The sequence below is a fragment of the Mesoplodon bidens genome, assembly GCF_964165515.1.
Source record: "Mesoplodon bidens genome assembly, chromosome: 4".
NCBI classification, from domain to species: Eukaryota; Metazoa; Chordata; class Mammalia; order Artiodactyla; family Ziphiidae; genus Mesoplodon; species Mesoplodon bidens.
The window spans coordinates 108,740,345-108,767,901 of NC_138160.1; the positions used below are offsets into that span (position 1 = coordinate 108,740,345).

At 36.1% G+C, this 27,557-nt stretch overlaps 1 protein-coding gene across 1 annotated transcript in view; it reads right to left on the reverse strand.

Annotated features, from left to right (window-relative positions):
• FBN2 (fibrillin 2) overlaps window positions 1–27,557 on the reverse strand; it is a 235,335-nt gene that overhangs the window by 147,284 nt on the left and 60,494 nt on the right. The window contains exons 6-7 of the mRNA XM_081231423.1: window positions 18,425–18,622; window positions 10,725–10,850 (exon numbers count right to left, since the gene is read on the reverse strand). Of these exons, the coding sequence (XP_081087549.1) occupies window positions 10,725–10,850; window positions 18,425–18,622 (324 nt within the window). The remainder of the gene's footprint in view (window positions 1–10,724; window positions 10,851–18,424; window positions 18,623–27,557) is intronic.

Below are 27,557 nucleotides of genomic sequence, written 5' to 3' on the forward strand. Positions count from 1 at the left end.
GATGGATACATGTCAGTTTTCATTTGTCCAAATCCAATGTGCAATACCAAGAGTGAACCCTAAGGTAAACTACAGGCTTTCGGTGATTATCATGCATCCATATACGTTCATCAATGCAACAAAGGTACCACTCTGGTGGGGGATGTTGATAACGGGGGAGGCTCTCCAGTGCTGAGTCAAAGACTATAGGAGAAATCTCTATACCTTCTCAATTTTGCTATGAGCCTAAAACCGCTCTAAAAAATAAAGTCTCTACAAAAAATTTTAATTTGAACTTTGTTATAATGAATAATACTTTCAGGAATAACATTCATAAACACATAGTTTTGATGCATTAGTTATGTTTTTTTCCTTAAGACATTGTAATAGATTATAACTATTAAAATAAAACTTGTTTGTCCATGACCCACCTAAAATCATCTAACCAGTCACTAAGAAAATAGCTATAAAATTAGGTAAAGGGAAGACAATTTGAAATAGGGCAAGAATAGTGATAACCATGATAATCAAGAACAGGGGTTGGCAAACTGCAGCCTATTGCCTGTCTTTGTAATGAAAGTTTCATTAAAACACAGCCACACTCATTCATTTATGTATTTAATGTCTATGGCTGCTTTTGCATTAGGGTGGTAGAGTTGCATATCTGCAACAAAAAGTGACTTCCATCTCCAAAAATATTTATTATCTGGCCCTTTACAGAAAAAGTTTGTCGACCCGTGATCTAGAAGGATTCTGCACTCAAGAGTGCCTTGAGTTTGCTTTAATTTAAAGAAATGAAACTGGAACTCATAAGCATTTGGGTGAGGTTTATGAGACAATGAAAGTTCCTGAGGTCATTTGGGAAACCACTCTCAAAAAGAAGGCCCACTCCCTGTAACAGAAGATTGGAAAATGAAGGTCAACACAAAGTTTTAAGTTAAACTGAAATGTTAAAGGATGTATCACTTTTATTATCTTCTCTTTTCATTTTTTATTAACTAGCAAATAGTACTGATTTTGCTGGAGAAGAAAGTCTTCACCATAATCCCTAATACATATAAGAACAAAATGAAAAGCTGTTTACTTCTATGGGATATGAACTATTATGATATTCTATCACAAATTGGAGAAGGGAAATTTTGATTTATAGTCACATACTCCTGGTAGCATTTCCAAGAATTTGGAAGTTGAAACCTAAAGCTGAAAAATATGTTTATGCTTCAGATTAGCATCAGCTACAGCTGGTTAAATCAAGCCATACTAAATTTAGTATGATGGTGTACAGCTGTTAGTAAACATTGCCCAAATTGTCTTCTGCCAATCACCAGAATTCAGCCACGCTAGATTGTACAAACCCGCAACTTTGCCCTGCATTTGTCCTGTGTGCGCTGCTGCTGGACTGGAACAAAAATATACCTCAGACAGCTTTCATAGTTAAACTGAAAAAGACACGTTAACATGTGAAGTATGAAACCACCGTCCATCAGGAAAACCAAAGCTTAAACAGAAAACACAGTAACTCATCTAATATCCATATGATGACACTGAAAGAAACTTGCACATACTATAACTAAATTTATTCATTTGTTTGTTTATTTTAAATTTTGTGTTCTTGAAATAAGAGCTGCTTAAAATAGTTGTGTTCTGGAAGTAAGTAAAACAACAGGTACTTGGAGAAACAATTTACTTGACCTTTTGACCAATACAGCAGGAGACTATAGTTAAAATTTTCAAAATCATTCATATTATCCTTAAATATAATTAATTTACTAAAATCTAGCAAAGGCAGAGTATAGATGAGAAACCCTTTACACTGAAATATGAAAGGATTACATTTAAGAAAAAGAGAGATTCCTAATGTGGGACTATGAAATAAACACAGCTTAAGCATTACCACAGCTTTGTTTATTTATATCTTGACTAAAATGGAAGCTCTAAAATTAATTAGCAGCTCGTAAAAATTTTCACCAGTCCTTCATACATTTTTCCATGCCTGGGTGGTGAATGTAGTATACACAAGGTCAGTAACTGACAACACTTGTAAAAAATGCACTCATGGATCAAGGTATTATATTTCAAATTTTGTTACATTTTTACCTGACTACACAGGACATTTCTTTAGAGTAGACTAATTTCCTTCAGGCACTGAGCCATGGTAATTTGTGAGATAGCTTTTCTCTCTCTCTCTCTCTCTCTTTCTCTCTTTCAGTAGAAGCTAAAGATACATATCGAGAATATTGTAAACCCAGTATTTTATTTTGTTTATTTTGGCCTGCATTATTGCCTTTACATTTCTACTGTAAAACAGCAATGATTTAGTAAAATGAATAAATGAGCGAGTACATTTGAGTTTATATCTTTTTTTTTCTAATGTCAAAGTTCAAACTGTTCACCTGATCCTTTCATTTCAGGGTAGAATAGATTTTTCTATCACTAACACACACCTACTTTTGTGGCTCTGAGAACGGTTTTTTGCAGGCTCTCAATTTTTTCAGTGATCTTCAGCAGAAAGTGAACTGCAAGAATCAGGTAAATTACTTTACCATGTTTTTCATATTTTTTTAAAAAAGGGATTTAAATATACAATGGCACTGGGGAAACACTGGTTCCACCATTTGGGAAAATTTCCCTGAATCCTCTAAAATACAATTTCCTGACCATTGTGTTATGCTAAATAAATAAAAGTCCCCTGGGTCTCAAATATCCATTTCTGTAATTTGGGTGAAACTGGGGCTAGAGGAGTAAAAACTGGGTGAGATGTCAGGAATTAATGGATAATCTTAAATCCCCAGTTCCATGTTCCTTCATCATGATGATGGATTTGAGTCCATTTCATTGTTTGTTAATACTTTGGTCAGAGTAGGCAAATATATGCTCTAGTAGGTCAATTTTGTTTTGTTTTGTTTAAGATTAAAATAGTTTATTTATAGGAAACTGTACTACAAGTAATAACTGAAACATTATATTAGAACTCTTTTACAATTATTTTTTTAAGATCTCAAATCACATGGTTTATCGAATCTTTTATAATTAAATTGTCTGTGCTATATATCCCTGCCTTCTTTAACAAAGACCTAAAAAAGGCCAAATGCTTTCTTTATTTTATATAATACTCATAAAAACCTTATGTAGAAAAGACCATTATTATCTCTACTGTAAAGATAAAGGCATTAATTTGCTTGAGATCACACAGTCCCCACATGATGCTGGAGCACAGACCCTGACATTTGGGCCCCAAATCTTGTACTATTTGCTCCTATGCTCTCTTTTCTCTCCACATTTATTTCCTGAGTTGTACTTGAAACTTAAATTGTCATTTCTCTCTACAATTTTCCTCTTGTTCTTGGAATGAAAACTTTAAAAAATAAATTTCTTGTAAAAGAAAGTTAAATTGTAAAGCATTTATACTCCAATAAAGATGTTTAAAAAAATCACATAAAAAAAGTTAAAATGTGACCTGAATATTTCTAATTTTGATTCAAAACCTAGATCACAAGCTAAAGAATATCTTTTTGTTAAATAATTTTCTTTTGGAATATGTATTTTTCACAGACTTCATGTCTGTAATGATGATGCTACCCATAATGCTGTAAATAAAGAACTCTTTCTCCTTCAGGCTTTCATGGAAAACTATGTGTGCAACTTTCCATGAAAACCATTTTATTTAGGTTTAAATTAAGGGAGAGATGTCACTTCAGTAACTCAGTATGAAATATTGCTGTGAGTTGCCTAAGATTGCCAAAGTAGTGCCCAAGTAACTTAATGCATGCATTTTAATAGCGGAAGTCATTTGTGGGAAGAAGCTGAAAGAGTTTAGACTGGCAACTTCTGATAAATACCCTAGAAAGTGATATGTGCTGATTTTGCCTCAAATGTCAGCCCCAGGCTGCTGTTTGGCTGCTCCTCTGGACTTCCTATCATTCTTGCCTGCTGGCCTCACTTTCTTGGATGTGACATTTCCATTCATGAGACACATGGGGGGCTTCTAAAGTCAAAATTGAAAACCCCACTGCTAACCTGGTCCATATGCCCTTCCCAAATGGTTATGAAAGCATAAATGCGTCAGATTTCCATTTTAGATTTTAACTCTTAATATATATGCAAAAAATTTCTAAGCCACTCAAGGCTCTGCCTCCCAAGATAAATGCATCATGAAAAGCAGATTCCTAGTGCAAAGAACTTTTACTATCTATTCATTTGATTACATGTCACTGTCTACCTTCTATGGGGGGGCAGGGAGAAAGAGAGAGAGAGAGAGATAGAAACACAGTGACCCTGTTGGATGTCCTTAGCACACATAGGAAGCAATGGCAAGTTGAGCCAGGCTTTAATTCTCAAAGCTAGTAGTTCCATTTAAATAAAGTTTCCATTATTGTCCCTGTGTTATAAAATTAATACTTTTGTTTCCAGGGGAGAGGGTATGGGAAACTGGGATGAAGGAGGCTGGGGACTAAGATCAGGTTAACTTAGGACGATGAGCTTTAGCAATCTTTGTCCGTGTGCTGGCCTTGCCCAGAATTTAATCCTGTTCTCAAGGAGGAGTTTGGGTTGTTATAGGCTCCATCCCTTCTATTAATATGCCTTAAAAATGAGACTGAATATTGAAGGCTGTTGCCAGGAAAATGCTATGCTTAAGAGGAGGTGATGCTTCAATAGCCAAGATATGGAAACAACCCAAGTGTCCATCAACATATGATGGATAAAGAAGATATAATGGAATATTACTCAGCCATAAAAAATGAAAATTTACCATTCGCAACAATATGAATGGAACTAGAGAGAACTATCCTTTCTGAAATTAGTCAGAGAAAGACAAATATTGTATGTTATCACTTATATGTGGAATCTAAAAAATAAAACAAATGAATGTATATGCAAAACAGAAGCAGACTCAGAGATATAGAAAACAAACCAGTGAATATCAGTGGAGAGAGGGAAGGTGGGAGGAGCAAGATAGGTGTATGGTACACAAACTACTATGTATAAAATAGATAAGCAACAGGATATATTGTAGAGCACAGAGAAATATAGCCATTATTTTGCAATAACTTTAAGTGGAGTATAACCTATAAAAATATCAAATCACTATGCTGTATACCTGAAACTAATTTAATATTCTAAGTGAAGTATATATCTCAATTTAAAAAAAAGAGTAGGTAATGCTTAATGCTGTGGGAAAATATAAATAAACTGTAACATGTGCAAAACAAAAACAAAACAAGATATGGAAATGTTTGCAGTATCTTTGCTTCTCCTGTATGATTTCTTAATCTGTATTATGAGCTCAAAGCCTTGAGGAAAAGACCTAAGGAGTAATTTAGAAGATGGGAGTCTAGTCCTGTGAGCCAGAGTGGGCTCAGTGATCGCTCAGCAGATGCTTCTCTGAAAGGCAGCACACAGGCCTGGGATGAGGGGGGAGGCACCCTAACTGCAGAGTGTCAGGCTCTTTGTTCCCCAATCAGGCATCAAACAACAGTAGGTGGAAACAAGGCTCAGCATGCTAAGCCTTGTGACCTAAGCTGCCTACACAGACATCAATCCTAGTGGAAATGTGAATGAGTCACCCTTTGAGAAATGAAGGGATCAAAAAGAGAGGTAGATATCCCTCCGGAAAATCAGCATATGTGTGTCTGCAAGTATGGTGACCACTACTCACAACAGGAAGAACCAGAAAACGATGCCCATCAGTGAGAAAGTGGATAAACACACTAAGATAAAGCCACATAATGGAATATTATATCCTATTCTAAAGAATGAATTAGAACAACATGCAACTATATAGATGAATCATTTCATTATAATAAAAGCTCCACACAGATCAAAATTTTTTTGTAAAATTTTAAAAACTGAAATAATAACTAACAATAATAAGTGAAATATCTATAGGTGTAATACAACCATCTAAAAAAAGCCAGAAAAATGTAGAACCCGGATACAAAGTGTGGTTGAGGGAGCACCATGATCGATATGGGTTATTATCCTGGCCCTGGCTTTTATTTTTGGTAGTTTCATGGGTGCTTATTACATTATCTAAAGCAACTAAAAAAAGCAGTCTACGACACCCGAACATTGGGAGGACCCTTGGACACAGGGTCTGAAATGACACTGACACCTGGAGGTGGCATCATGGTCCCACATTAGTATGAGGATACAGAAGAGCCAGGCAATGAATGAAGCTCTGGACCAGGTTCAGGTTACAGTGGGTCCACTGGGTGAATGGACCCAGCCAGTATTCACTTCCCAAGACCTCAAATGTCTAATTAGTCAGAACACACCTATTAATTGGCACAACTGGCACAGACAGCGCTTGGCCTGTAGGGCAAGAGCTATTATAGTGAGGAAGGCCAAGTGGAAGCCTCTGAAATTGCTCCACACTTTAAGATAGGGAATCAAAGAAAAAAAGAAAGCAGGGTTTGGGTGGAATAATAGTGAGATTATGGCATGAAACAAATACTGTGATGAATAAAATTCTGTGCAACTGAGAGAAAGAGGGAGCATAGATATGTAGGTAGATGTGTGTGTATGTGTGTGTAGAGAGAAAAGAAATCCTGAAATAGACAAATGCAATCACCATAAAGTAGAGCTAGATTGACCTGTTTCCTACTTTAAAAGTCCTAACCTACCTATTTACAAATGAGCAGCCTGTGTTTTGACTCCTGCATCAGCTGTGATTTCACTGGGCCAGGAAGCTCATTTGCAGTTGATGACCAGGATTTTTGCAGCTTTTTGTTTAAAGATGATTTAAGAACATCTTTCTTCACAATACAACTACCACATACACCCTTTAAAATAATACTTATATTTTTGCCAAAAGCAAATTATAATCAGCTTCATTGTATTAACACCCTGACCTCTTCCTCTTTTACAATTAATTTCTCTAGACCTCTGCTATTGACTCCCTTCTGTGAATAAAGACAGAATTAGTTCGATTCCACTTTTCCCTACTGTTGTTCTCCTTCCCCTGCAATTTCAATTCTAAAGTCATAAAGAATGGGTTATTTTAGCACAGTGGTACATAATAAACTTTCATTTTAATAAATAGAAAATATAGCAAAATCTCCACAGCCAGTACCAGGATCACTTAAATGGGTCTAACTCTGGCCTTGCTGGATTGCAGGGCATGACCACAGAATGCAATGAGCAAACAGGTACCCCTGTTGCTGCTGCTGTCTTCGTGAGTTTCCCCCTGTAAATACAGTCCATGGGTTGGAGTGTGTGCTGCCCGGTCACCCACCTTTGCTTGCTCAACAGAGCTTGCTGAGAGTGAAAGCTCTGGAATGAATCTAGCAGGTTGGAACCCTGGCTCCATGGTTTCCTAGCCATTAAACCTTGCAAAAGTCACTCAGACTCTCTGTGCCTCAGTCTCTTCTTCTGTAAAGTGGGTTAATAATAGTAACCAACCTCACAGCACTGTATTATGATTTAATAAGAAAACCCATGTAAAGTGGTTTAAGTATAGTCGAGAATAAATTAAGTGCTCCATAAATATTAGCTTTTATTAATATGTTATTTTGGTGCAAATTACCTGCAGGCAGACTCAGACAAAAAATTACTAATAATGCACAATAAAAAGTGTTGTAATAGAGGAATACCTTATTTGTTATGAGAGCAGAAAGTAGATTTGAGTTTAGCAGCATGGGCTTTCTTATTTAAGGGAGAGGGGATTTATGTTTTAACTACAGTGTTGCAAATTTCTTAAGAAGATTTAAAAGATTGTTCTGTGTTTTTTAAATTAATGACCTAAAACGTTTTCCAATGTTTACAGTCCCCTTATTTGAATCTCAATTTTTAATATGTAGTTTTCTTTGAGAGAAATAGTCAATGAATTTATTTATTATTTATTTTAAAGTTAATACACTTTTGGTAATATGAGTAAAAGTAAGTACCTTTCAGTTTAGCACAGACGTTTATTTTCCACGGTTTATCAGAGTTGGAACAGCAGCTAAGGATACTGTGCCAACAACTTTCATGAGTTTCATGAGCATAAGTAAATACATTTGTTGTCACAAATCCCAAACAACTAAATACTGTGGTAATGGAGCAAAGCTGAAGACTCTTCAGAATAAATCACAAACAACTATTTGACATGTAAAGGGCCACTGAAGGGAAACTTTCCAATACAATGATGCTATTTTCCTGCCTTCCATTTAAACCAGGAAAGAATAAGTAGCTCAAGGAATGTCAGAGAAGGTATAGTCTGGAAGGAGGGATCATGCAAGGACATGTGGTACCTACTTGTGCTTTATCCAAGTGGACTGAAATTCAAAATAACATATTTTATTATAAAAAAGAAAAATGTGGACAGTCTTCTGATACACCATTTCATATTATATTGATATGTTCTGCTTTTCTTCTTCATTTAAATTAAACAGACATTTAGATGAATGAATCTTTGAAAAGAGTAAATAACTGAAACAACTTTCTTTCTGGATGTGAATAAATAGTTTATTCCACCAAAGAATAATTTTGCCCACTGTATGACAGAATTAAGAAAAGATTTTGTAGCCAATCTGGCCCAGGAGAAATAAGACATGACTTTTGTAGACATGAGAGGTTTTATTGAATCTGGGATACTAACTTAGTGATGGGGGAAAATAACTGATTCTTTTACAGACAAACAGAGAGAGAGAAACATATATTCCTTTCTGCTTTGGACTCAGATTCACTGCTCGGACAGTAGCCTATAACTGAACACAAGAAAAAAGAATCCACCTGACTAATGATGTGAAACAAAACAGGCCTCACTGATAGATACAGAGTCACAGGTTTCAAACATTAAATTAGGAGATGAATGCTCCCTTACCATTTTTATTTTTCATTTTAGTATAAACTATATATGTTGAAACTTCCAGTAGAACAAGCCTTTTAGGATAAGATTTTAGTTAAGAAGATATCCCAATGAACAAGCAGAAGACAGCTCTTTCTTTTAAATAGAGAGTGAAGGTTCCTGACCTCAAAAGCATTTCCTGCAGGTGACCAAATAGGGACAGTGACACAAAAATCTAAAAATGCTAAACTGCACTTAATGTTTGCGCTCTTGGTCTTTGAATTGCAACCAAAGTAAAATAAGATTATTAAGAAAGTGAAAAAAAAAGTCAGATGAAGGAAAAATTCCCATCATGAAGATCACTGGCCTCTTTCCAAATACAATTTCAACTCTGGCCCCGTATTTTCTTTTCTTTTGGACATTCAACCCAAGTAAAAGAACTTAACTTATTATCTAGCCTGTTCCCAATTAATCAATATAGCTTACGATATATCAGGCACTGTTCCAGGCTCTCTGGTACAGCATGAACCAAGACAGAGTTTTTGTCCGCAATGATCTTACTCAAGTGTTGAAGTGAGATGGTCAATAAACAAATACACATACAAAAAAATCAATAACACAATTTTTCAAAGTTATTAAGCTGACTTTGCAGTTTCTTGTTAATGCTACCACTCCCCTAATGACATATTCAAAGCTCTAGAGTTACCTTTCTTATTTCTGAACAGATCTAGTAACTTACAAACTAAAAAAGATTTCTTTGGAGAATTTCATTGCCATATGAACAGAAATATAAAATGTGCTATAATAGAAATAGGGAGGGCATCATTTGAAACTAAATCTTTTAGTACTTCTATATTTTACATTCATTGTAATCCACATAAAAAATTAAAATCTTACCTATGACAGTTGGTCAAAAGTAATTGCTATCATCATATTTTTATTTAGAACAAACAGTAACTTTAAACTTATGGCAACACTTTTGCATTGATACTACATAAACTATATGTAAACTGACTATAATTCAAAACCTGTAACCGAGTGTAGCAACAGTTTATAGTCTTTCCAGATATATTATGCCACCAATTACACTAAATAATTTTATGTAAGGAAATACCACTTGATCTTTTACATAAAGAAACACTATAACCCAAAGAAAATTGATAATACTCACTTTTAAGACCTATTCAAATAAACATGACTTAGACACAAAGTAAAGGCTTCATAAAACCTTTAGCTTTCAAATTCTAATCACCACTTCCTCCAATCCTACTATTCCCCACCAATCCCAAGCATTAAATCACATAATTTTTTCTGGGCTTTGGTTAAATGGATTTGGCTGCCTGGGCAGGAAATAAGGAAAGAGACGACTGGATTCAGGGCTCCAGGTGGTGCCTACATTACATCAATAGCCCCCTTTCCTAAAGAACATAGACAAGTGCAAATAGAGTTGCACTGACTTTCGCCAAACTGTGTCCTGGTTCTATATGTTGTTTTGACGAAACGTGCTGTAGAAAAGGCTCATTCCAATTCAACTAAGAAGTAGTACATTGTTGGATGATTAATGGAAATGTCACAACCACTCTCATCAATCGGTGGCTGTGCCTTCTCACCTATAATCAAACACTCTCTTTGTTCCTAGGAACTAGTCTCTACCCAATTTTAATGTTTGATATAATTTCATAAGTGAAATAGAAAACTATTTCATTAAGGAAAAAATATAAATGGCTGGATTACTCCCGTTCTCACTACAACATAGAACCTGAGATAACAAATGTAAAATGATCATTGGCTCTTTTTCCAAATCAACCCCATTAATTACACAAACTAATACAAAACTACTCTAAGGTTATTCCTTCACTTTCATATTAAAATAAATAATTACAATTGTGATAAAATCCTCCAAAACTCAAAATGAAGTCATGTTTTTCTTGGATTCAGAGTCAACCATTAGACATGTCCTCAAAATAGAGACCCTTACCTTCACATTTCTGAGTAGTTTCACTCTGCTTGTGACCAGCAGGACATTTGCATTCAAAAGAGCCCACTGTATTGATGCAGTTTCCTCCCTGGCATATCCCAGGAATAGCCTGGCATTCATCAACATCTGTAAGAAGAAAGTATTTTCAATATAGATATCACTGATTTTCAGAATATCTATGTCTATTTGTACATACATATTTCTTGAATGCACAGAAGATGCTCGCTTGTTCTCATGAGAATGAGGTGTGAGGAGTCAGGATCCTTTTGTATGCATGCATTTTTACTTATATAAATGGTATATGTTAAAGATCTCATTTCGTTTCTTGATTTTTTCTTTTAGAATTTTGTTTCTACAATATTGTTATGTGGGCAACCAATCCCTTGCTTTGATTTGCTGCAGAACACTTAGTGTGTTTACTCTCCTGGCAATGGGCACTTGGCATCCTCCAACTTCTCACCACCTCAGGTGAACAAACAGATAATATGACTAGACCTACATCTATTGAAGTAATTTAATTCATAGTTTACAATCTTTCCCCAAAGAAAACTTCAGGTCTAGGTGGCTTTGCTGTTAAATTCTTTCAAACATTTAAGAAAGAAACAATACCAGTTGTACACAAATTCATACAGAAAAGAGAAGACACTGCCCAACCCATTTTATTGAGCTGGCATCACCCTGAAACCAAAGCCAGACAAAGACATCATAAGAAGGAAAACAAGAGAAGAATATCTTTTTGGAATAGGCACACAAAAATTATTAGCAAGTCAACTTTAGCAATATATAAAAATGTTAATACATCATGACTAAGTGGAGTTTATCCCAGGAACTAGGTTGTATCAACATTCAAGCATAAATCAATTCATCATATTAACAGATTAAGGAAAAGAAAACATATGAGTATATCATAGATGTGAAAAAAACAATGACAGAGTTCAACACTCATTCATTGTTTTAAAAATCTTGGTAAACCAGAAATACATGGGAATGTCCTCAACCTGATAAAGGGCCTGTGCAAAAAAAATAGAGCTAATATATTATAGGAGATTGGGAAAAATTCTTTTATTTAGAGTTTCTGAATCTTTCATTTTATATCTATGTAAATTTGCCTTAATTTCTCTTTGTGTAAAAGGTAATTCAGTATATTGTTATGATGAACACTGTATAAAAAGGAAATATAATATATAAGCTTATGCAAATTTACATTACCTAGTCAAACTGACAGGCCAACATAACAGATTTATTAATATTACATATTTAATTACATAATAACATATACTCATTGTAATAAACATTAAAGATGCAGAAAAATAGAAAATTAAAGAGATAGCCATTGATATAAGTTAGTAGTCTGTTCTTTTAGACTTATTTATACACACATTCAGAGTGGTGGTCCATTTATTTCACAAGAATAAGATCACACTGTATGTGTTGTTCTGCATTTTTTTTTTTTTTCCATTAAAATATTTTGTGGGGGCTTCCCTGGTGGCGCAGTGGTTGAGAGTCCGCCTGCCGATGCAGGGGACACGGGTTCGTGCCCCTATCCCGGAGGATCCCGCGTGCCGCGCAGCGGCTGGGCCCGCGAGCCATGGCCGCGGAGCCTGTGTGTCCGGAGCCTGTGCTCCGCAGCGGGGGAGGCCACAGCAGTGAGAGGCCCGCATACAGCAAAAAAAAAAAAAAAAAAAAAATATTTTGTGGATATATTTCTATGTCAGTATCTATTTATCCTATTATTTTTTTGGTAAGCCCACAAGTTTGGTGTATCTTAGTGTGTAAATTAGGGAATTTAAGTTTACAAAAGAGCTTAGCATCCTTATTATTTCTTCCTCACTTTAACTATCTGTCTATAAAACTAATTACAATAGTCCAAAGTATTTTTATCCTGAAATTAACGTAGATATCATTGTCTTATTAAAGGATAGCTGATCCAAACAGAAAGCAACTAGAATGAAATACATGACAGGAGGTTTATATCCTGAACAGTTTAATTTACATTTCAAACTGTATTATTTTAAAAATGTACTACATTTCTACCCTCATTACAGTGTGGTATAAAACATCCCTAGAAACCTCTTTTCCTGGCAGATAAATCAGAGAAAGAATATATCGGTATAAGCTAAAAAATGAGGCCAAACCTATAAATCCCTTAATACTATTCATAAAAGCTTTGACTACATATTTAGTCGATTCAGTAATTTTTCAAAGGAAAAAGCAATCTGACTTTACAGGGTTTATTTTGTAATTGCCTAAAAAGTACTTTCCGAGAAAAAAATAAACTTTTATTTTTGAAATACCCTAGAGTGAGCAGCTATACAGAATTAATTTCTTTTGGGTAGATCAAGTTAATCACTAAAATAAAAAAGAAAATTTTAAAGAAATCTTATAGAAATAATCAACATGAACCTAGAAGCACACATGAGTGCTCCCTATAAAAACAAAAGAAGCCAGCCTCAGACCTCCAAATTATGCAAGAGTTTCTGCATCTTCCAAGTGCTAGCATAAGGAACTACTAACGTCTGATTAGTTTTCCACTGTCCAAGTTATACAGATGGGTTTCTGTTCCTCCCTTCAATTCAGGCACAAACTTACTATTTCTTTAAATGCTGGATAACTTCAAATCACATGTAAGGATTTTACAGAATAAAATTGAATATTTTGAAACTTAAACCTTATATAATCCCTTCAGTCTATGTCTACTAAGGTTATAAATAATGTAACAAAGCAATAGTAAGTCTAGTTTATGAACTCATTTATTCTCCAACTTCTTCAAATAAACTTGCCCTAAGAGATTAAACTGATTTTATTATATAAATTAGCATTAGATGGTATATTATTTTTAGTTGACATTAAAATGTGAAAAAATATGTGCCAGTGCTACAGGCATATAAAAATGGTTCATTTAATTTATATCTGTGGGAACTAAGGACCAATTCCTATTACTGTATTAATAGTGCATGATTTTTTAACTTGGCCTGTCCCCAAATTAGATACATTTTTAAAATTTAAGTTCTTATTCTACACTCCACAGATATTCATTCATAGTACTTCTACTTCTACAAAAACAAATGCCAATCTTTAAGTACAACAATTGAAGAATAGGTCTGTCTCTGACTGGAGCCTAAGACATACAGGGTGTCTTGGCAACCGTTCAATGTGGTTTGATTCGGCCAGAATACCTATTCATGTATTCACGAAATTCCAATGTTGAATAAATGATCATCCTAACAAACAAATATTGGTAACTTACTACCTGTAGGACTCCGAACTCAAAAAAAAAACAGAGCATGGTTCTGTCTCAATCTTCCTTATCTCAACAAATGTCATCATTGTTTATCCCGATGTCAAAGTCAGAAACCTAAGAGATAAACTCGGCATCCTCTCACTTGTCTCACTTCATTCCATCAGTAACAAGTGCTTACTTCCCAGATATATCTCAAATCTTGGCCCTCTGCCTCTATTCTGGTCTCAACCTCCATGATATATCACCTGTACTGCTGCAGGAAACTTCTAACTGGTTTTTTTTGCTTCCACTCTGGCCCCCCAGAGTTGATTCTTTACAGAGCAACTAAAGTACTTTTATTTACATATGTGTAAATCAAAGACAGAAGTCTGTAGACACTGCCACACTGTTTTCTGGTCTATGAGTTGTTCTACAGAAGTTTGAGACCAGTTAGGATATTCCCTTTAACAAAGATATTTGCTTATTCTGTTTTATCATGCTCACAAAATTTTCCTTATCTTCTCTTTCTTATTGAACTTTTGTGCCTTCCAAACTGCAAACTGAAGCTTTTATCTCTTTTAGAAAATTTTTCAATATTATATTTATGCTTTTTTTCAGTTCCTTTCTTCAGCTTTCTTTACAACCTTTCTGCTGACTTCACTACCTTTCTGCTTCTTTACAATCATTATTTATTGTCCTCAGACATTGTGATTTGTGATTTCCTCAAGGTTAACCTTTGTCATTGAATTTTTTCAGTTTTATGTATGTTTGTATGTGTATGTGTAACATTTGCCTTTCATTAGGTAAAGTTTCAAGTCCTTCTTCAGTTTCTTGAGTGCTACCAATGCACTCTCTCTGATTGTCCTTTCTGAACTCTTAACAATGCTTCTTTGAGCACCTGTTAAGAGAAGAACCATATTATTTTTCACTTCCTTGAGATAAAAGAGTATATGAACTTTGTGTTTATTTAGGTAATTCTTCCATGAAGCATGTTCCTCTGCCTTTTCCTTATGTTACTTCTCTCTTTTTTAAGCTTTTATATGTAAGCCTTTTCTCTTTAGTACTCACCTTTAAATGGGGCATTTCCTGCTGAAGCAAAAGTGGAGAAAGCCAAGAAGAAACAGGTTGATTTGAGAACTTCTATAGGGACTCCTGCAGCTTCTTACCAAACTCTCTCCACTTTCTTTTCCTCCTGGGTATTAATTTTAAACTTTCAGGTAGTGGTGTAGCTCCCACCTCTGCCCTTTCAGATACAGACTCTGCAAGCTGCTCACTAGTGGCTCCCAAATCCTCTTTTCCTTCCCCCTCCTTTACCTAAAGGAGCGTCTCTGAGTTGGAAGGCTGGCTAGAGGATATTAGAAATGGCTTGCCACCAAAGACTCTCTTTCCATATGCCTTCAGTTACTCCGAGGGCCTGCAGTAGAATACCTCTCTTATGGGGATATACTCCTCCTCTCCAAGAGCCCGTCCACAACCACTCAACAGCCTTTCAGGATGCTAATGCTCATAGCAAACACATAGAAGATTCTCCCTGTCCCCATGACTTCCCAACAACTGCCATGTATCCATCACTACTCTGACCTGGAGGTTGCAGAGTTTTATTTTAGAAGGGCTTGTTCTCTATTATTCCTTTCCTTGTTAGTTTTTGTTGAGTTAGAAGAAGGGCAATATCCTGCTATTTTCAATACGAGTTTCTATAATTGACTATGCTTTAGGTAAATTTTTTGGATTGTTTAGGGATGGCTTGTGTTCACATAGTGTGAACTACAGTTAAACTTTGCAATGATCTGTTTAACTTGGTCAATGCAGACAGCCAAGATAAATTTGTGTTTAATAATTTATACTAATCAGATGAACCAAATCTCCTTTTCATTTTGTGCTGTATTATACAGAAGGCCTGCAAATAACATTCTACTGAGAGCATCTTCCTCTCAGGATAGACCTGAGGAACTAGCCATGCCTGCCTGGTTTCAGATAAGATTCAACTTCTCTACATGATTCATGTGCAGTCTGATTGAAGGATTAAATATTTCTGAATACTAATCCCATTTGACAAGAACAGGTATGAATACTTGTTTTGCAGGGACTGACTCAGGGTCTATACTGCTCTTTCTTTATTTAAGTCCCTGTCTTATGTCCTAGGTAGGTCCTGACTCTGTCACATATGTCAGAATTTCCATGCTTCTCACACTGCTTGGAATGGAGCAGAGGCCCAGCATCAGTCTATTACTATTGTCTATAATAAAGCAAAAGCTGGATTTAAATAAGCAAATTTCTTCTGCCATACTTCCAGTTTTGAAACATCTGGAGTAGTTTAAAAGCCTAATTTCTAAAAATCAAGCAACATAAATTAATAATTATACAAATTTTAATATATTTTTTAAAATTTTAAATATACTCTATTTGAAAATCTAAAAGACCCAAAGTCAAGTACTATTCTTAAATAAAATACCCTTCTAATTAGAGTGAATGTGTAAGATAGTAAAGATTTAAAAAGAAGAACCTATTTGTAAAAAAATAATACAACATATGCACGTGACAGTTTATGACATATTTATTTAAAGTTTGTAGATATTCTTGGAAAAGAGCTTAATGCCACTTTTATTACCTTTAATTCACTCATTTTTATGCTAGCTTAAATTTTAAGGCTTATGTGAGCCAACTTTAGTGCTTCAATGTTTAATAAAATGAAGAATGTGCAAGACTAAATGTAGATTAGACTTAGGCATAAGGGCTAGAACTGAAATGCTCTATATATGAAAGAAGTCAAGAATCATTATGATTGACCTCATAGTACCCTAGGAAGGTATACTCTTCTGACACTGCTTATTTGAGTACAGAAAGTCTTGACAGCAACAGTGAAACGTAAAAAAATTTACTAGTTTCCTCACAGCTTAGTTTTTTTGGGTTTTTTTTGCTGTTCGCGGGCCTCTCACTGTTGTGGCCTCTCCCGTCGCGGAGCATAGGCTCCGGACGCGCAGGCTCAGCGGCCATGGCTCACGGGCCTAGCCGCTCCGTGGCATGTGGGGTCTTCCAGGACCGGGGCACGAACCCGTGTCCCCTGCATCGGCAGGCTGACTCTCAACCACTGCACCACCAGGCAAGTCCCACAGCTTAGTTTTTTTTAAGTATCATCTTAATTTTCTGTTGGCCCTCATTTTTCACATTTATTTGGTTTACTACAAAGACCTTATTTCATCCCCTCCTAAGCCATAGATAAAGTAATTCACTAATTGCATCAGCTACAGGATAATTTTATGTTTAGAACTTCAGAAATGTCCTCCCTTGGCTAATATAAACCATGTTTTAAAACCAATATTAAACTGGCTATCATCTACACAGCTGAAATTTATTTTTAACTCCACAAAAATTTTCAGTTACCCTATAAAAAAGATCACTATTATAAAAAAAGTATGACATGTGTGTATCATGTTTTATTATCTTATTTTTTTACGCCCTATTATCTTCCAAATTAATTTGGCAGAGTATTTGGGAAACAGTCTAGGAATTTAAAGGAAAAAGTGAAATCACAGTAAGATGGAGTCTTAAAATAGCCTGAACTGAGGATTAGTGTTTAATTGAGAACTTTCTGACGATGCCATGATTTTGAAATAAAGCAGAACTTTTTCAACTTTTCCAGACCTTTTAACAATGTGGCAAATTTCATTTTGCTCCTGTAGCTGTATTAATCCATTATACTCTTGGGCAAATGGAGCCCAAAACTTATCTCTACTACATAAACAAATTCAAACAAATAAGCCTTCAGACATTACTCAATCCTGAAGGACATTCAGGAAGTTTGAGATCAGATCACACACTTTTCGTAATTGTGTTCAGAAAAACTAGGCCTCTCTGACAAAATACCAAGGTAAAGAAGCCTAAATACAAATATAGAAGACGAGGAGAGTCAATAATTTGCGATGTTTTGGCTGAAGTTGAGGGCTTTTCTCAACCTGGACTATTTCTACGAAACAGTGGTTTTGGGAAGTATTTTAATATCAATTCCATTTATTAATTCAAAAGATATTTACTGAGTATCTACTGCATGTTAGAATGCCTCAGACACATTAATGAATAAAACAGATTTCTGCCCAAATGGAGCTTACATTCTATCTGGGGAACAGTAAAAGCAATAAAGACCATAAGCAAGTGCGTTAGAAGGTGATAAGTGCTAGAGAATAAACAAAAATTATTACTCTGGTAAATCTAGTCAGTAATAATCTAGTAGATCTATACAGTGTTTTATCTTTAATAGTAATCCATTAAATTACATAAATTATACAGTAATCTATATCTAATCTAGGAATTCTATGTAGTATGGTAAATACTATATACTATATAGTATAGTGTATCTTTTATAGAAAAAACTTGCTTTATCAGGAACGTTATTATCCATAGACAGTGACAGATTCTCCCAGCACACTGAAAGGAGCCCAGACACATGGGTGACTCTGTACACACAGGCTGAAGGCTAACTCACCTTGGCAAGCTCCAGTGCGGATGTTGGGGATGAAGCCCCGCCGGCAGGGCTGAGGCTGGGCGGGACACATCTCACAGGGGTGGCCCCAGGCCCGTCCAATGGTGGCACAGCACAGAGTCTTTGTGCAGACAATGCCTGTCAGCTGCCCTTGGCACATCTGGTTGTTGACCTGAGTGAAACATGGGCCTGTCCTGTAATCTGTAATGTGAAAGAAGACAGAAAGACAGGTTTTATGATCACACACCAATCTTACACCAGGACCTCCAAATACATAAAACAGAGACTCTTCTGATGAAAACATCGTGCGACAAAAGGCCAATGTGTTTGATTTTGAAAATTCATAATTTTTCAATATTGAGAAGTGCATTACAAGAGTTCAATGTATTCTACCCTAGACACTGTAAATAGATGGCTCAAGGGCTGTGTCTGGGACACAGATGTGTTTTCTTGGCCGCCTAATGTTTTAAAAGAATTTAAATTAGTAGCCAACATTTTTAAATGGGGAAATTTCACAAGAAATTTATATTTCTGGCTTTTCTTAAAAAGTTGGAAGTTCTGGCCATGCTAGGCCTGACATGTTGCATGGCAGTGGTGGAGTGAAGTGCGTCCCCTCTATGACACCACCACCACAGCCACCCAGCCCTCTCCACTCACTGGTGTGCACCACCTGTGCCCTGATGGCACCTGCTTTAATGACTCCTCTTTACCTAGAAAAATTTCTTCTTTGACTAGGTGGTCAAGAGTTCAGAAAATCAAAACAGAACCAATGAAGATATACCCTTCCATATCACATCTATATTTGGGCAGTCCAGATTGTCTATAAGCATTTAGTTCTAACAATTGAGTTGTTTCCTTGTCAGTCTGTTTAGTTCTATGTGTAGCTCAGCTTGGAAGACAGTACTAATAAGGCCCATGGTCATGGATTCTTTCCAAGTTAATATTATATGATCTCTATTCTCTAGAAGATGATTGTACAATTGTCCAGCTCGGTTATGATGATGATAAAAATGTTAGCAAATGTGTGTCACTTATGATTTACACGCAGACTCTTCTATGAATATTAAGGACAGCTATTATGACCCTTGGGTCACAAAGTGGTTCATGGACCAGCAACATATGCATCACTCAGAAGCTGGTTAGAAATGCAGACTCAGGCCTCATACCAGACACAATGACTTAGAATATGCATTTAACAAGATATTTAGGAGATCCATACACACCTTAAGGTTTAAGAAGGACTGATCCAGACTACAAGCAACTTGAAAGCTGGGCATTTCTATTATATCTCTCTTCCTGCTATAATTTACTTAAATGACTCTTTAAGATGATTAGTATATGTATACTATTTTAAGCAGAACTGAATTATTAATGGATTTTTAAGTTGTTGCTTGTGTTTTGAAAGACAGAAAATCAGAGAAAAGTCAGTTTCCTGAAGACTGACCAATTAAATGATTAACATTTGTTATAAAATTACAACAGAAATATGTGAAAAAGTTTCTCCCCCGTTTACAGAGATTTGTACGCATGCAGTTTATTAACTCTTGGGAATGTAAGAAGATAGTCAGGATTTCCTGATAAGCCTTAATGCGAATGACATAATTCCATCTGAAGGGGAAAGCCAGAACAAGTTTATTTCAGATTTTTGTAAGAACAAAACAATGTTACATTCAATGGAAGAACAGTCAGTAATGTTGGTAAGATTTTTATGAAAAACTGTTACTGGGAAATATCAAACTTGGATATAATTTAACAGTCAAAATGCTAAACAAGAACAACTTAGATATCATCTAAATGCTACAGTATGACAAAAATACACCTTAGAGCCACATAAAATTTCTGTTTTTTAGTGAAGAATGAGGCTTTGTCAGATAGAAGAACGTTTTAAAAGCTCAATATAAAGGGAAAAAATCTAAAATAGGTAACTTTTTTTAGCAAGCTGGTTTAACATTCTGTTACTCTGCAGCTGAACTTCAACAAAAATAGCTCATTTTAATCCATTACACAAGAACAGCAGATGTGCTGGCTGCAAATCACGTTTTTGAAGAAGACAATCTTTGTATTATACATGTAGATATGTCAACTTTGTAAAGAAGCATGCTTCCCATACCACAAATTGTCAGGTCATAAATTTTTTAAACCTACTCTATTGTCCTTCAGGCAACATGTTATTTTGCTATTTTAAATAAATATTAGACTTACGATAAATTGTATCATGTTCTGAACAAGTAGGGAAAAGCCTACTTTTCACCAAGTCTCTTTTTCTGTTTTTTTTTGATAGATTCATGTATATATACCTACATTCACATTCTGTACCCTTTTAGTATTCCCAGAGAGAAGCCTGCATAGCCTCTCTCATAATCTCATTCTTAAGTAAGCCAGTTTGTCAGGAAATGCCTTCCTTCTAACTACAGCACCTTCTTAAAATTATGTCCTCTTAGTCTGATCTTCTTGGAGAAGAGGACTATCTGGACAAGGATAGCTGTTTGTCCCTGCAAACGACCTTTCATGTTAAAGGCCTTGATTAAGCCAACCCCAGACTCCCCTTCCTGGGAACAGAGTTTACCATATATTACCATATATCCTTATTTCTTCTACCTATATTTCCCTTCATTAAGACTGTGCTTCAGAATCTATTTTCTTACATGGTTACACTTTGCTTTCTGGTTGGCAAGTGCTTACCTTAAAATTGAAACTTACAATGTAACCTATTTATTCCAGAATTACTCACATGTAAAATGTGAACAAATATTGGATACTGAAAAGAGATTTAAATTTCCTGATCAGATAAAAAAACATTCTGTCCCAGACATTACTAGCATTGTAATTATGGTCAAAGAGTACTAAGAGACCTTAATTAAATGTTATGATTGGCCATACACTCATCATGTTTTCACTTCGGGTAACATATTATTGTATACCATGCTAACCATTCATAGGTCAGGACACACTTGCAGTGTGTAAACAAAGGATAAAAGGAGTGAACTGCTTAACACGTGGTATGCTGGAACCAGTGGGTTGGAAACAGATATTTTCCTCATTACTATATGACCAAGAAAATTTTGTTAAAAATTATCCTGTGAAACACAAATAGTGCTATTTTGATTTTCAAATATCTAACTGCAATACGGCATAGTAATTGGCTTTATATAATTTCACTTTTTTTCACATGAAGCAATTGGTACAATTAGCAAACTCATCAAAAACTTAAATTCATTAAGGTATAACTTATACATCATATATTCATCTGTTTTAAATGTACAATTCAATGATTTTTCATAAATTTTATTGAATTGTGCAACCATCACCACAATCCAACTTTAGGACATTTGCATCACCCCAAAAAGATTCCTTGTGCTCATTCCCAGCCCCCAGCAACCACTAATCTTTCTGTCACTATAAATCTGCTTTTTCTGGACAATTTCATAGATATGGAATCATAGGATAGGGGATCTTTTTTGTCTGGCTTCTTTTGGTTAGCATAACGTTCTTGAGGATCATCCATGCCATGGCATGGGTCAGTACTTCAATCCTTTTTACTGCTGAATACTATTCCACTCTATGGATATACCACATCTGATAACCAACCAGTGGCCTTTTGCTGGGCCGTATAGTGAGCACATGTTTAACTTTTAAAGAAACTGTCAAACTGTTTTCCAAAATGACCTCATGGTTCTATATTCCTACCAGTAATGAGTGAGAGTTCCAATTCCTCCACATCCATGCTAATATTTTCTAGTTTCTATCTTTATTATTATAGCCTATGTTACCATTTTACTTTAAATAAATACAATTGAATATAGTTGGGAATTTTGCTATATTTCACAAGTCCTCTTAATATAACTAGAGATGTTAAACAGTGATAGCTAACCAAAGATGAGCATTATTGTCATATGGACCAGAAAACCTTTGCAGAGGTTCCCAGAAGGTAAAGACAAAAACAGGTCTGCTGGGGATTTGGGACTGAGGGAGAATTTTTTTTTTCTTATTTATTCTTTTTGTTTTGTTTTGTGGAAGAGACGAGGATTAGTAAAAGTCAATGGGAGATGCAAGAGGGAAGGGATGTGGGAACAGATGTATATGTATGACTGATTCACTTTGTTATAAAGCAGAAACTAATAAAAAAATAGCAAAAAAAAAAGTCAATGGGAATGACCCAGTTGAAAGGGAGGGTTTCTGATTACCATAGAGAATAATAATTTCTAGTATAAGACCCCTAAGGAGTCAGGCTGAGAGTGAAGCCAGAATTTGTGTGGAGTTATCCTTAGACAGAAGAAGAAAAGCACTGTTCTTGTAACCTGAGGGAGGAATGGCAGGATGCACAGAGATGTAGGCATGTTTATATAGTAGAGGAAAATGAGCAATGTCCTCTCGGATACCTTCTCTTTTCTTTGTAAAACAGGAGGTGGGACAGTAGGTCTTTGGCAGAGGTTGGCTGGGGTGTCAGATCTTGGAGGCTAACTGAGATGGACACTGCAGATACCAAGAAAGGGAGCTGACCTGAGAATCCAGCAGATTCCCAGGTGACAACAGCACCTCTCTATGGTGGAAGAATAAGATGAACTTATAATGGGACCCATCTGTCTGTTTTGTGACTTTTTCCAACAGCTCTAGGCAGCTGAGAAGCTCACTCAGAGATAAGGCTTCATCTAGGATTAGGGTTTTGTCTGTCAGAGAAGAAAAAAATTCAGAATGGCAAGGGGGTGTAAGGTGTTGTTAGACATATTTTGAAATTATAGACTATGGAATCTAAGTTGGATGAGCTGGGAAGCGAAAAAAGGAATGGACTTACAGATTAAGAAGTGGGAGAAAGCAGTAAGATCAATAGACTAGGTGTCCCCAAGAAGCCCCACATGAGGTGGGAAATTAGTCACAGTGATAGCAATACATCAGCTGTCCATGTGGCTGTAGTAGTATTTATTTAACTGTCCGCAGAATGCAGTTAAGGTTCACAGCTGCACAGATGTACACTCCATAATTTAGGAAAGCTACCCACAACTACTGTAATGTAAATGACATCCCCTGGAGTCGTGCAGTCAAATAATGCCATAAAGATATCCAAAATTCCATTCATCCCCACTTTAGTACACAAATAATTGCCTGATCCCAGAAGGCGTATGAAAATACATGAGATTTCCCATCAAGCTGCACAGTCTCTGGACTTAAGCAAGAAGGCATTTCCATTCCTTCCATTCTCAGGAACCAAAGAAATGCAACATGCAATAAAGTGATCGTCTTGTGTGGGAGCTGCAGACGTGAGTGAGTACAATGAAGAACTATGGAGGGGGCTTCCCTGGTGGCGCAGCGGTTGAGAGTCCGCCTGCCGATGCAGGGAACACGGGTTCGTGCCCCGGTCCAGGAAGATCCCACATGCTGTGGAGCGGCTGGGCCCGTGAGCCATGGCCGCTGAGCCTGCGCGTCCAGAGCCTGTTGCTCCGCAACGGGAGAGGCCACAACAGTGAAAGGCCCGCGTACCGCAAAAAAAAAAAAAAAAAAAAGAACTATGGAATGTGTATAGTCTAAGTCTAATGATCCTGGCCATATGACAGCCTCCTTTGAGTAATGGAGTTTTTGACATAGCAATTACAAATAAGGTTTAGTGCATTCCATTATGGTTCTAATTGAGAATCTATCTAGTCAGTCTGCCAGCTGAAATATCTGATCACAGATATAACTGGAGCGTGCAGAGAAGGCAACCACTCTAATTATAGTTTCCTTAGTCTCAATAAAAATTGCTTAAATGTCTGCTGGTCCAGAATTCATGCCAGGTCTAAATATTCAGAGTTAAGTAAAGTGAAATAAGATAGCGATTGTCTTCCATGATGGAAAAACATCTGTCACCCTCAGGAAATTTTAGAATTAACTACAGAAATGTTTAAGAGAATCAAAGCCATTAATTTAATATTTTTGTTCTTAGGAACTTGTGCAAAAATTATGTACCTGTAATGTTTTGCTTTGTTTTGTTTGCGGTACGCGGGCCTCTCACTGTTGTGGCCTCTCCCGTTACGGAGCACAGGCTCCGGACGCGCAGGCTCAGCGGCCATGGCTCACGGGCCCAGCCGCTCCGCGGCATGTGGGATCTTCCCGGACCAGGGCATGAACCCATGTCCCCTGCACCGGCAGGCGGACTCTCAACCACTGTGCCACCAGGGAAGCCCAGTACCTGTAATGTTTAATAGCATCTTGCCCATTCCATTAGATTGCCTTGTAACCAGAGTTTAAAATAAATAATTATGTAATTTATTTAGAGTTGTGATTTTTATGTTAAAATGTGACTATGCTTATACACACAACAGGATCATTTAAGTGAACTTCAGATTTTTATAAATTTGTAAGTTTGAGTACTTAGACATTTAGATCTTTATTAGGTTTATGAGAGTAACTTGAGTACTTACAAAGGTTTTTAAGTTGCACAACTGAAGTATTTAAGGGAGATATTAGGTGTACTTAATATATTAAAGCAGTTTAAAAGGTAGGGAGGTGTTTCATTAACTACATATGAAAATGGAACCAAATACTATTTAAAGACCTCTTAAAGTGACCACTAAAATCTGCTAGACTTACTAGTAGATGAGTGATATTTATACGCCGAATTTAAAAGCTAAAGGAATATACCCTAAAGAACTGAAATCAGGGATCTGAAGAGATATATGGACAACCATGTACACAACACCATTATTCACAATAGTCAAGAGGTGGACACAACCCATGTATCTATTGACTGATTAATGAATAAATGAAATACATACAATGGAATACTATTCAGTCTTAAAAAGTAAGGAAATTCTGACACATGCTACAACATGGGTGAACCTTAAGAACATTATTCTGAGTAAAGCAAACCAGCAACAAAAGGAAAAATACTGAATGATTCCACTTATATGAAATGTCTACAGTAGTCACACTCATAGAGACAGAAAGTAGAATGGTGCTTGTCAGAGGCTCGAGGGTAGATGTGGAGTTAAGTGTTTAGTGGGCTCAGAGTTTCAGTTTTGTAAGACAAAAAAGTTTGTGGATGGATGGTGGTGATGGTAGCACAACAATGTACATGCATTTAATGTCACTGAACTGTACACTTAAAAATGGTTAAGATGGTAAGTTTCACATTACATGTATTTTACACAATTAAAAAATATTTTTAAAAAGCTCCCGGAATGACCAGGGTTTTGAAAGTATACTTAAATAAAGCAAACCTGAATTTTTAACACCAAAACAAATAAACTTTGAGTCTTTTTCATATACAGAGTCACCACTGAGGGCACTGAAACATCCCCCTTCCACACTGCTCACCTGCTTTGGGATGGATATTTATGCTGTTTACAACTGAGCACAAGTGCACACAGTGCTGCATGGGTCTTCTTCACTACATAGCTTGGCAGATTTTCTGTAAGGTCAGTTCCGAGGTCTGGAATTGCTGGGTCAAGTAGCCACTTTGAAAAATATTACGGAATTGCTCTCTGAATAGGTGGTACCAATTTACACTCTATTATTTCCTCCCACTCCTTCCAACACTAAGTAGAAGCAAACGGTTTAATTTTTATTAATTTAATGAGTGAAAAATGGTATCTCATTGTTTTCCCTGAATTATGACAGGGCAACTCATTGTCCCTACGTATTGACAATCAAGAGAAGAAAATTAACTCTGTGGCAGGCACTTTATAATGACCCTTTCTATAAACTATCTCACTTTATTTTGATGCACTAAAAAAGTATTTTTGTCATTTTTACACATGAAAAAACTAAAAATCAGACACTAAGTTATATGTGGAGAATCAAAGAGCTGGTAAAAAGAAATGTATGGATACCAAGGGGGAAAGGAGAGGGGAATGGGAGGAACTGGGAGATTGGGATTGACACATATACATTACTGATACTATGTATAAAATAGACAACTAATGAGAACCTACTGTATAGCACAGGGAACTCTACTTAATGCACTGTGGTGACCTAAATAGGAAGGAAATCCAAAAAAGAGGGCATATATGTGTATGTATAGCTGATTCATTTTGTTATACAGTAGAAACTAACACAACATTGTACAGCAACGATACTCCAACTAAAATTAATTTTAAAAAAAAGTGAAGCTGACATTGGACTTGGCCATCCACTTCATACCAAAGCACTGCACCATGCACGATACATTCATGAGACCCCGAGAGCGAACATCCACGGTCTCAGCTTTTGGTAGCTTTGCCTTCTCCTAACAGACCAAAGTCTTTTAGCATTTAAATGAATATTGTCACCTCTCCACAAATGCCTCCTCCCATCCAATGTACAATCTCCTAATTCCCAATGAGCAAGCCTGGTCTTGCTTTGTTTCTGATTTCTCCCAAAGATGAGTCTCCATCTAGCCAGATTAGGTTAGGGAGAAATTCTCTCTCTTACACTGAGAGAAACATTAAAGACTTCGCTTCTGCAAATAGATGAGTAACTATTTTAATTACCGCAGTTGCATTGCATTTTGTTTCTAACATAATACCGTTATTTAATATTTCAGTGAAATGTGGGCTCAGCAAATAAGGACCCCTTTCACCACCCTCTACAGTCTTTCAAAGCACAAGGCTACTGCTGACATCAAAGAGCACTTGAAGAATGAAGAGGCAGGAAAGATAATTAGGTACTGGCCAATGATGCAAACAAAATTGCTATCTTTGATGTCACGTTTCATAAGGATGAGAGCCATCAAAGATGTGGTCCTAAAACTCATGGCCTATGAACTTAAAGTGCACTCTCCCAAGAGCAAAGCCAATTAACTTACTTTAAGGATGACAAAAATTGCTTAAGATTATAAACTAGTAAGATTATTTAAGCAGAAAGATATTGTCACTTCTGAAAAAGAAAGTTAAAAAGACAAAAATATGTTGTCATGAGTTAATAAGGGAACCACAGACATAAATGATTAACACAGAAGATGGATAATATGCAAGTCAAATCAACAAAGTACCAAATTTTATGGTAGCTAAGAAAAACCTATAGTATAATTAAGTAAGCCTGAATAATTTCAGGGAAAGGTAATATGGGCTCACAAAACATTTATCTATTATCAATAAAGTCAGAAACAGAATCAGTGGAAACCAATGTTTGAACAGATCTTATACATCCCTTGCACCAAATACAGTGAGGTCATAAGACTGGA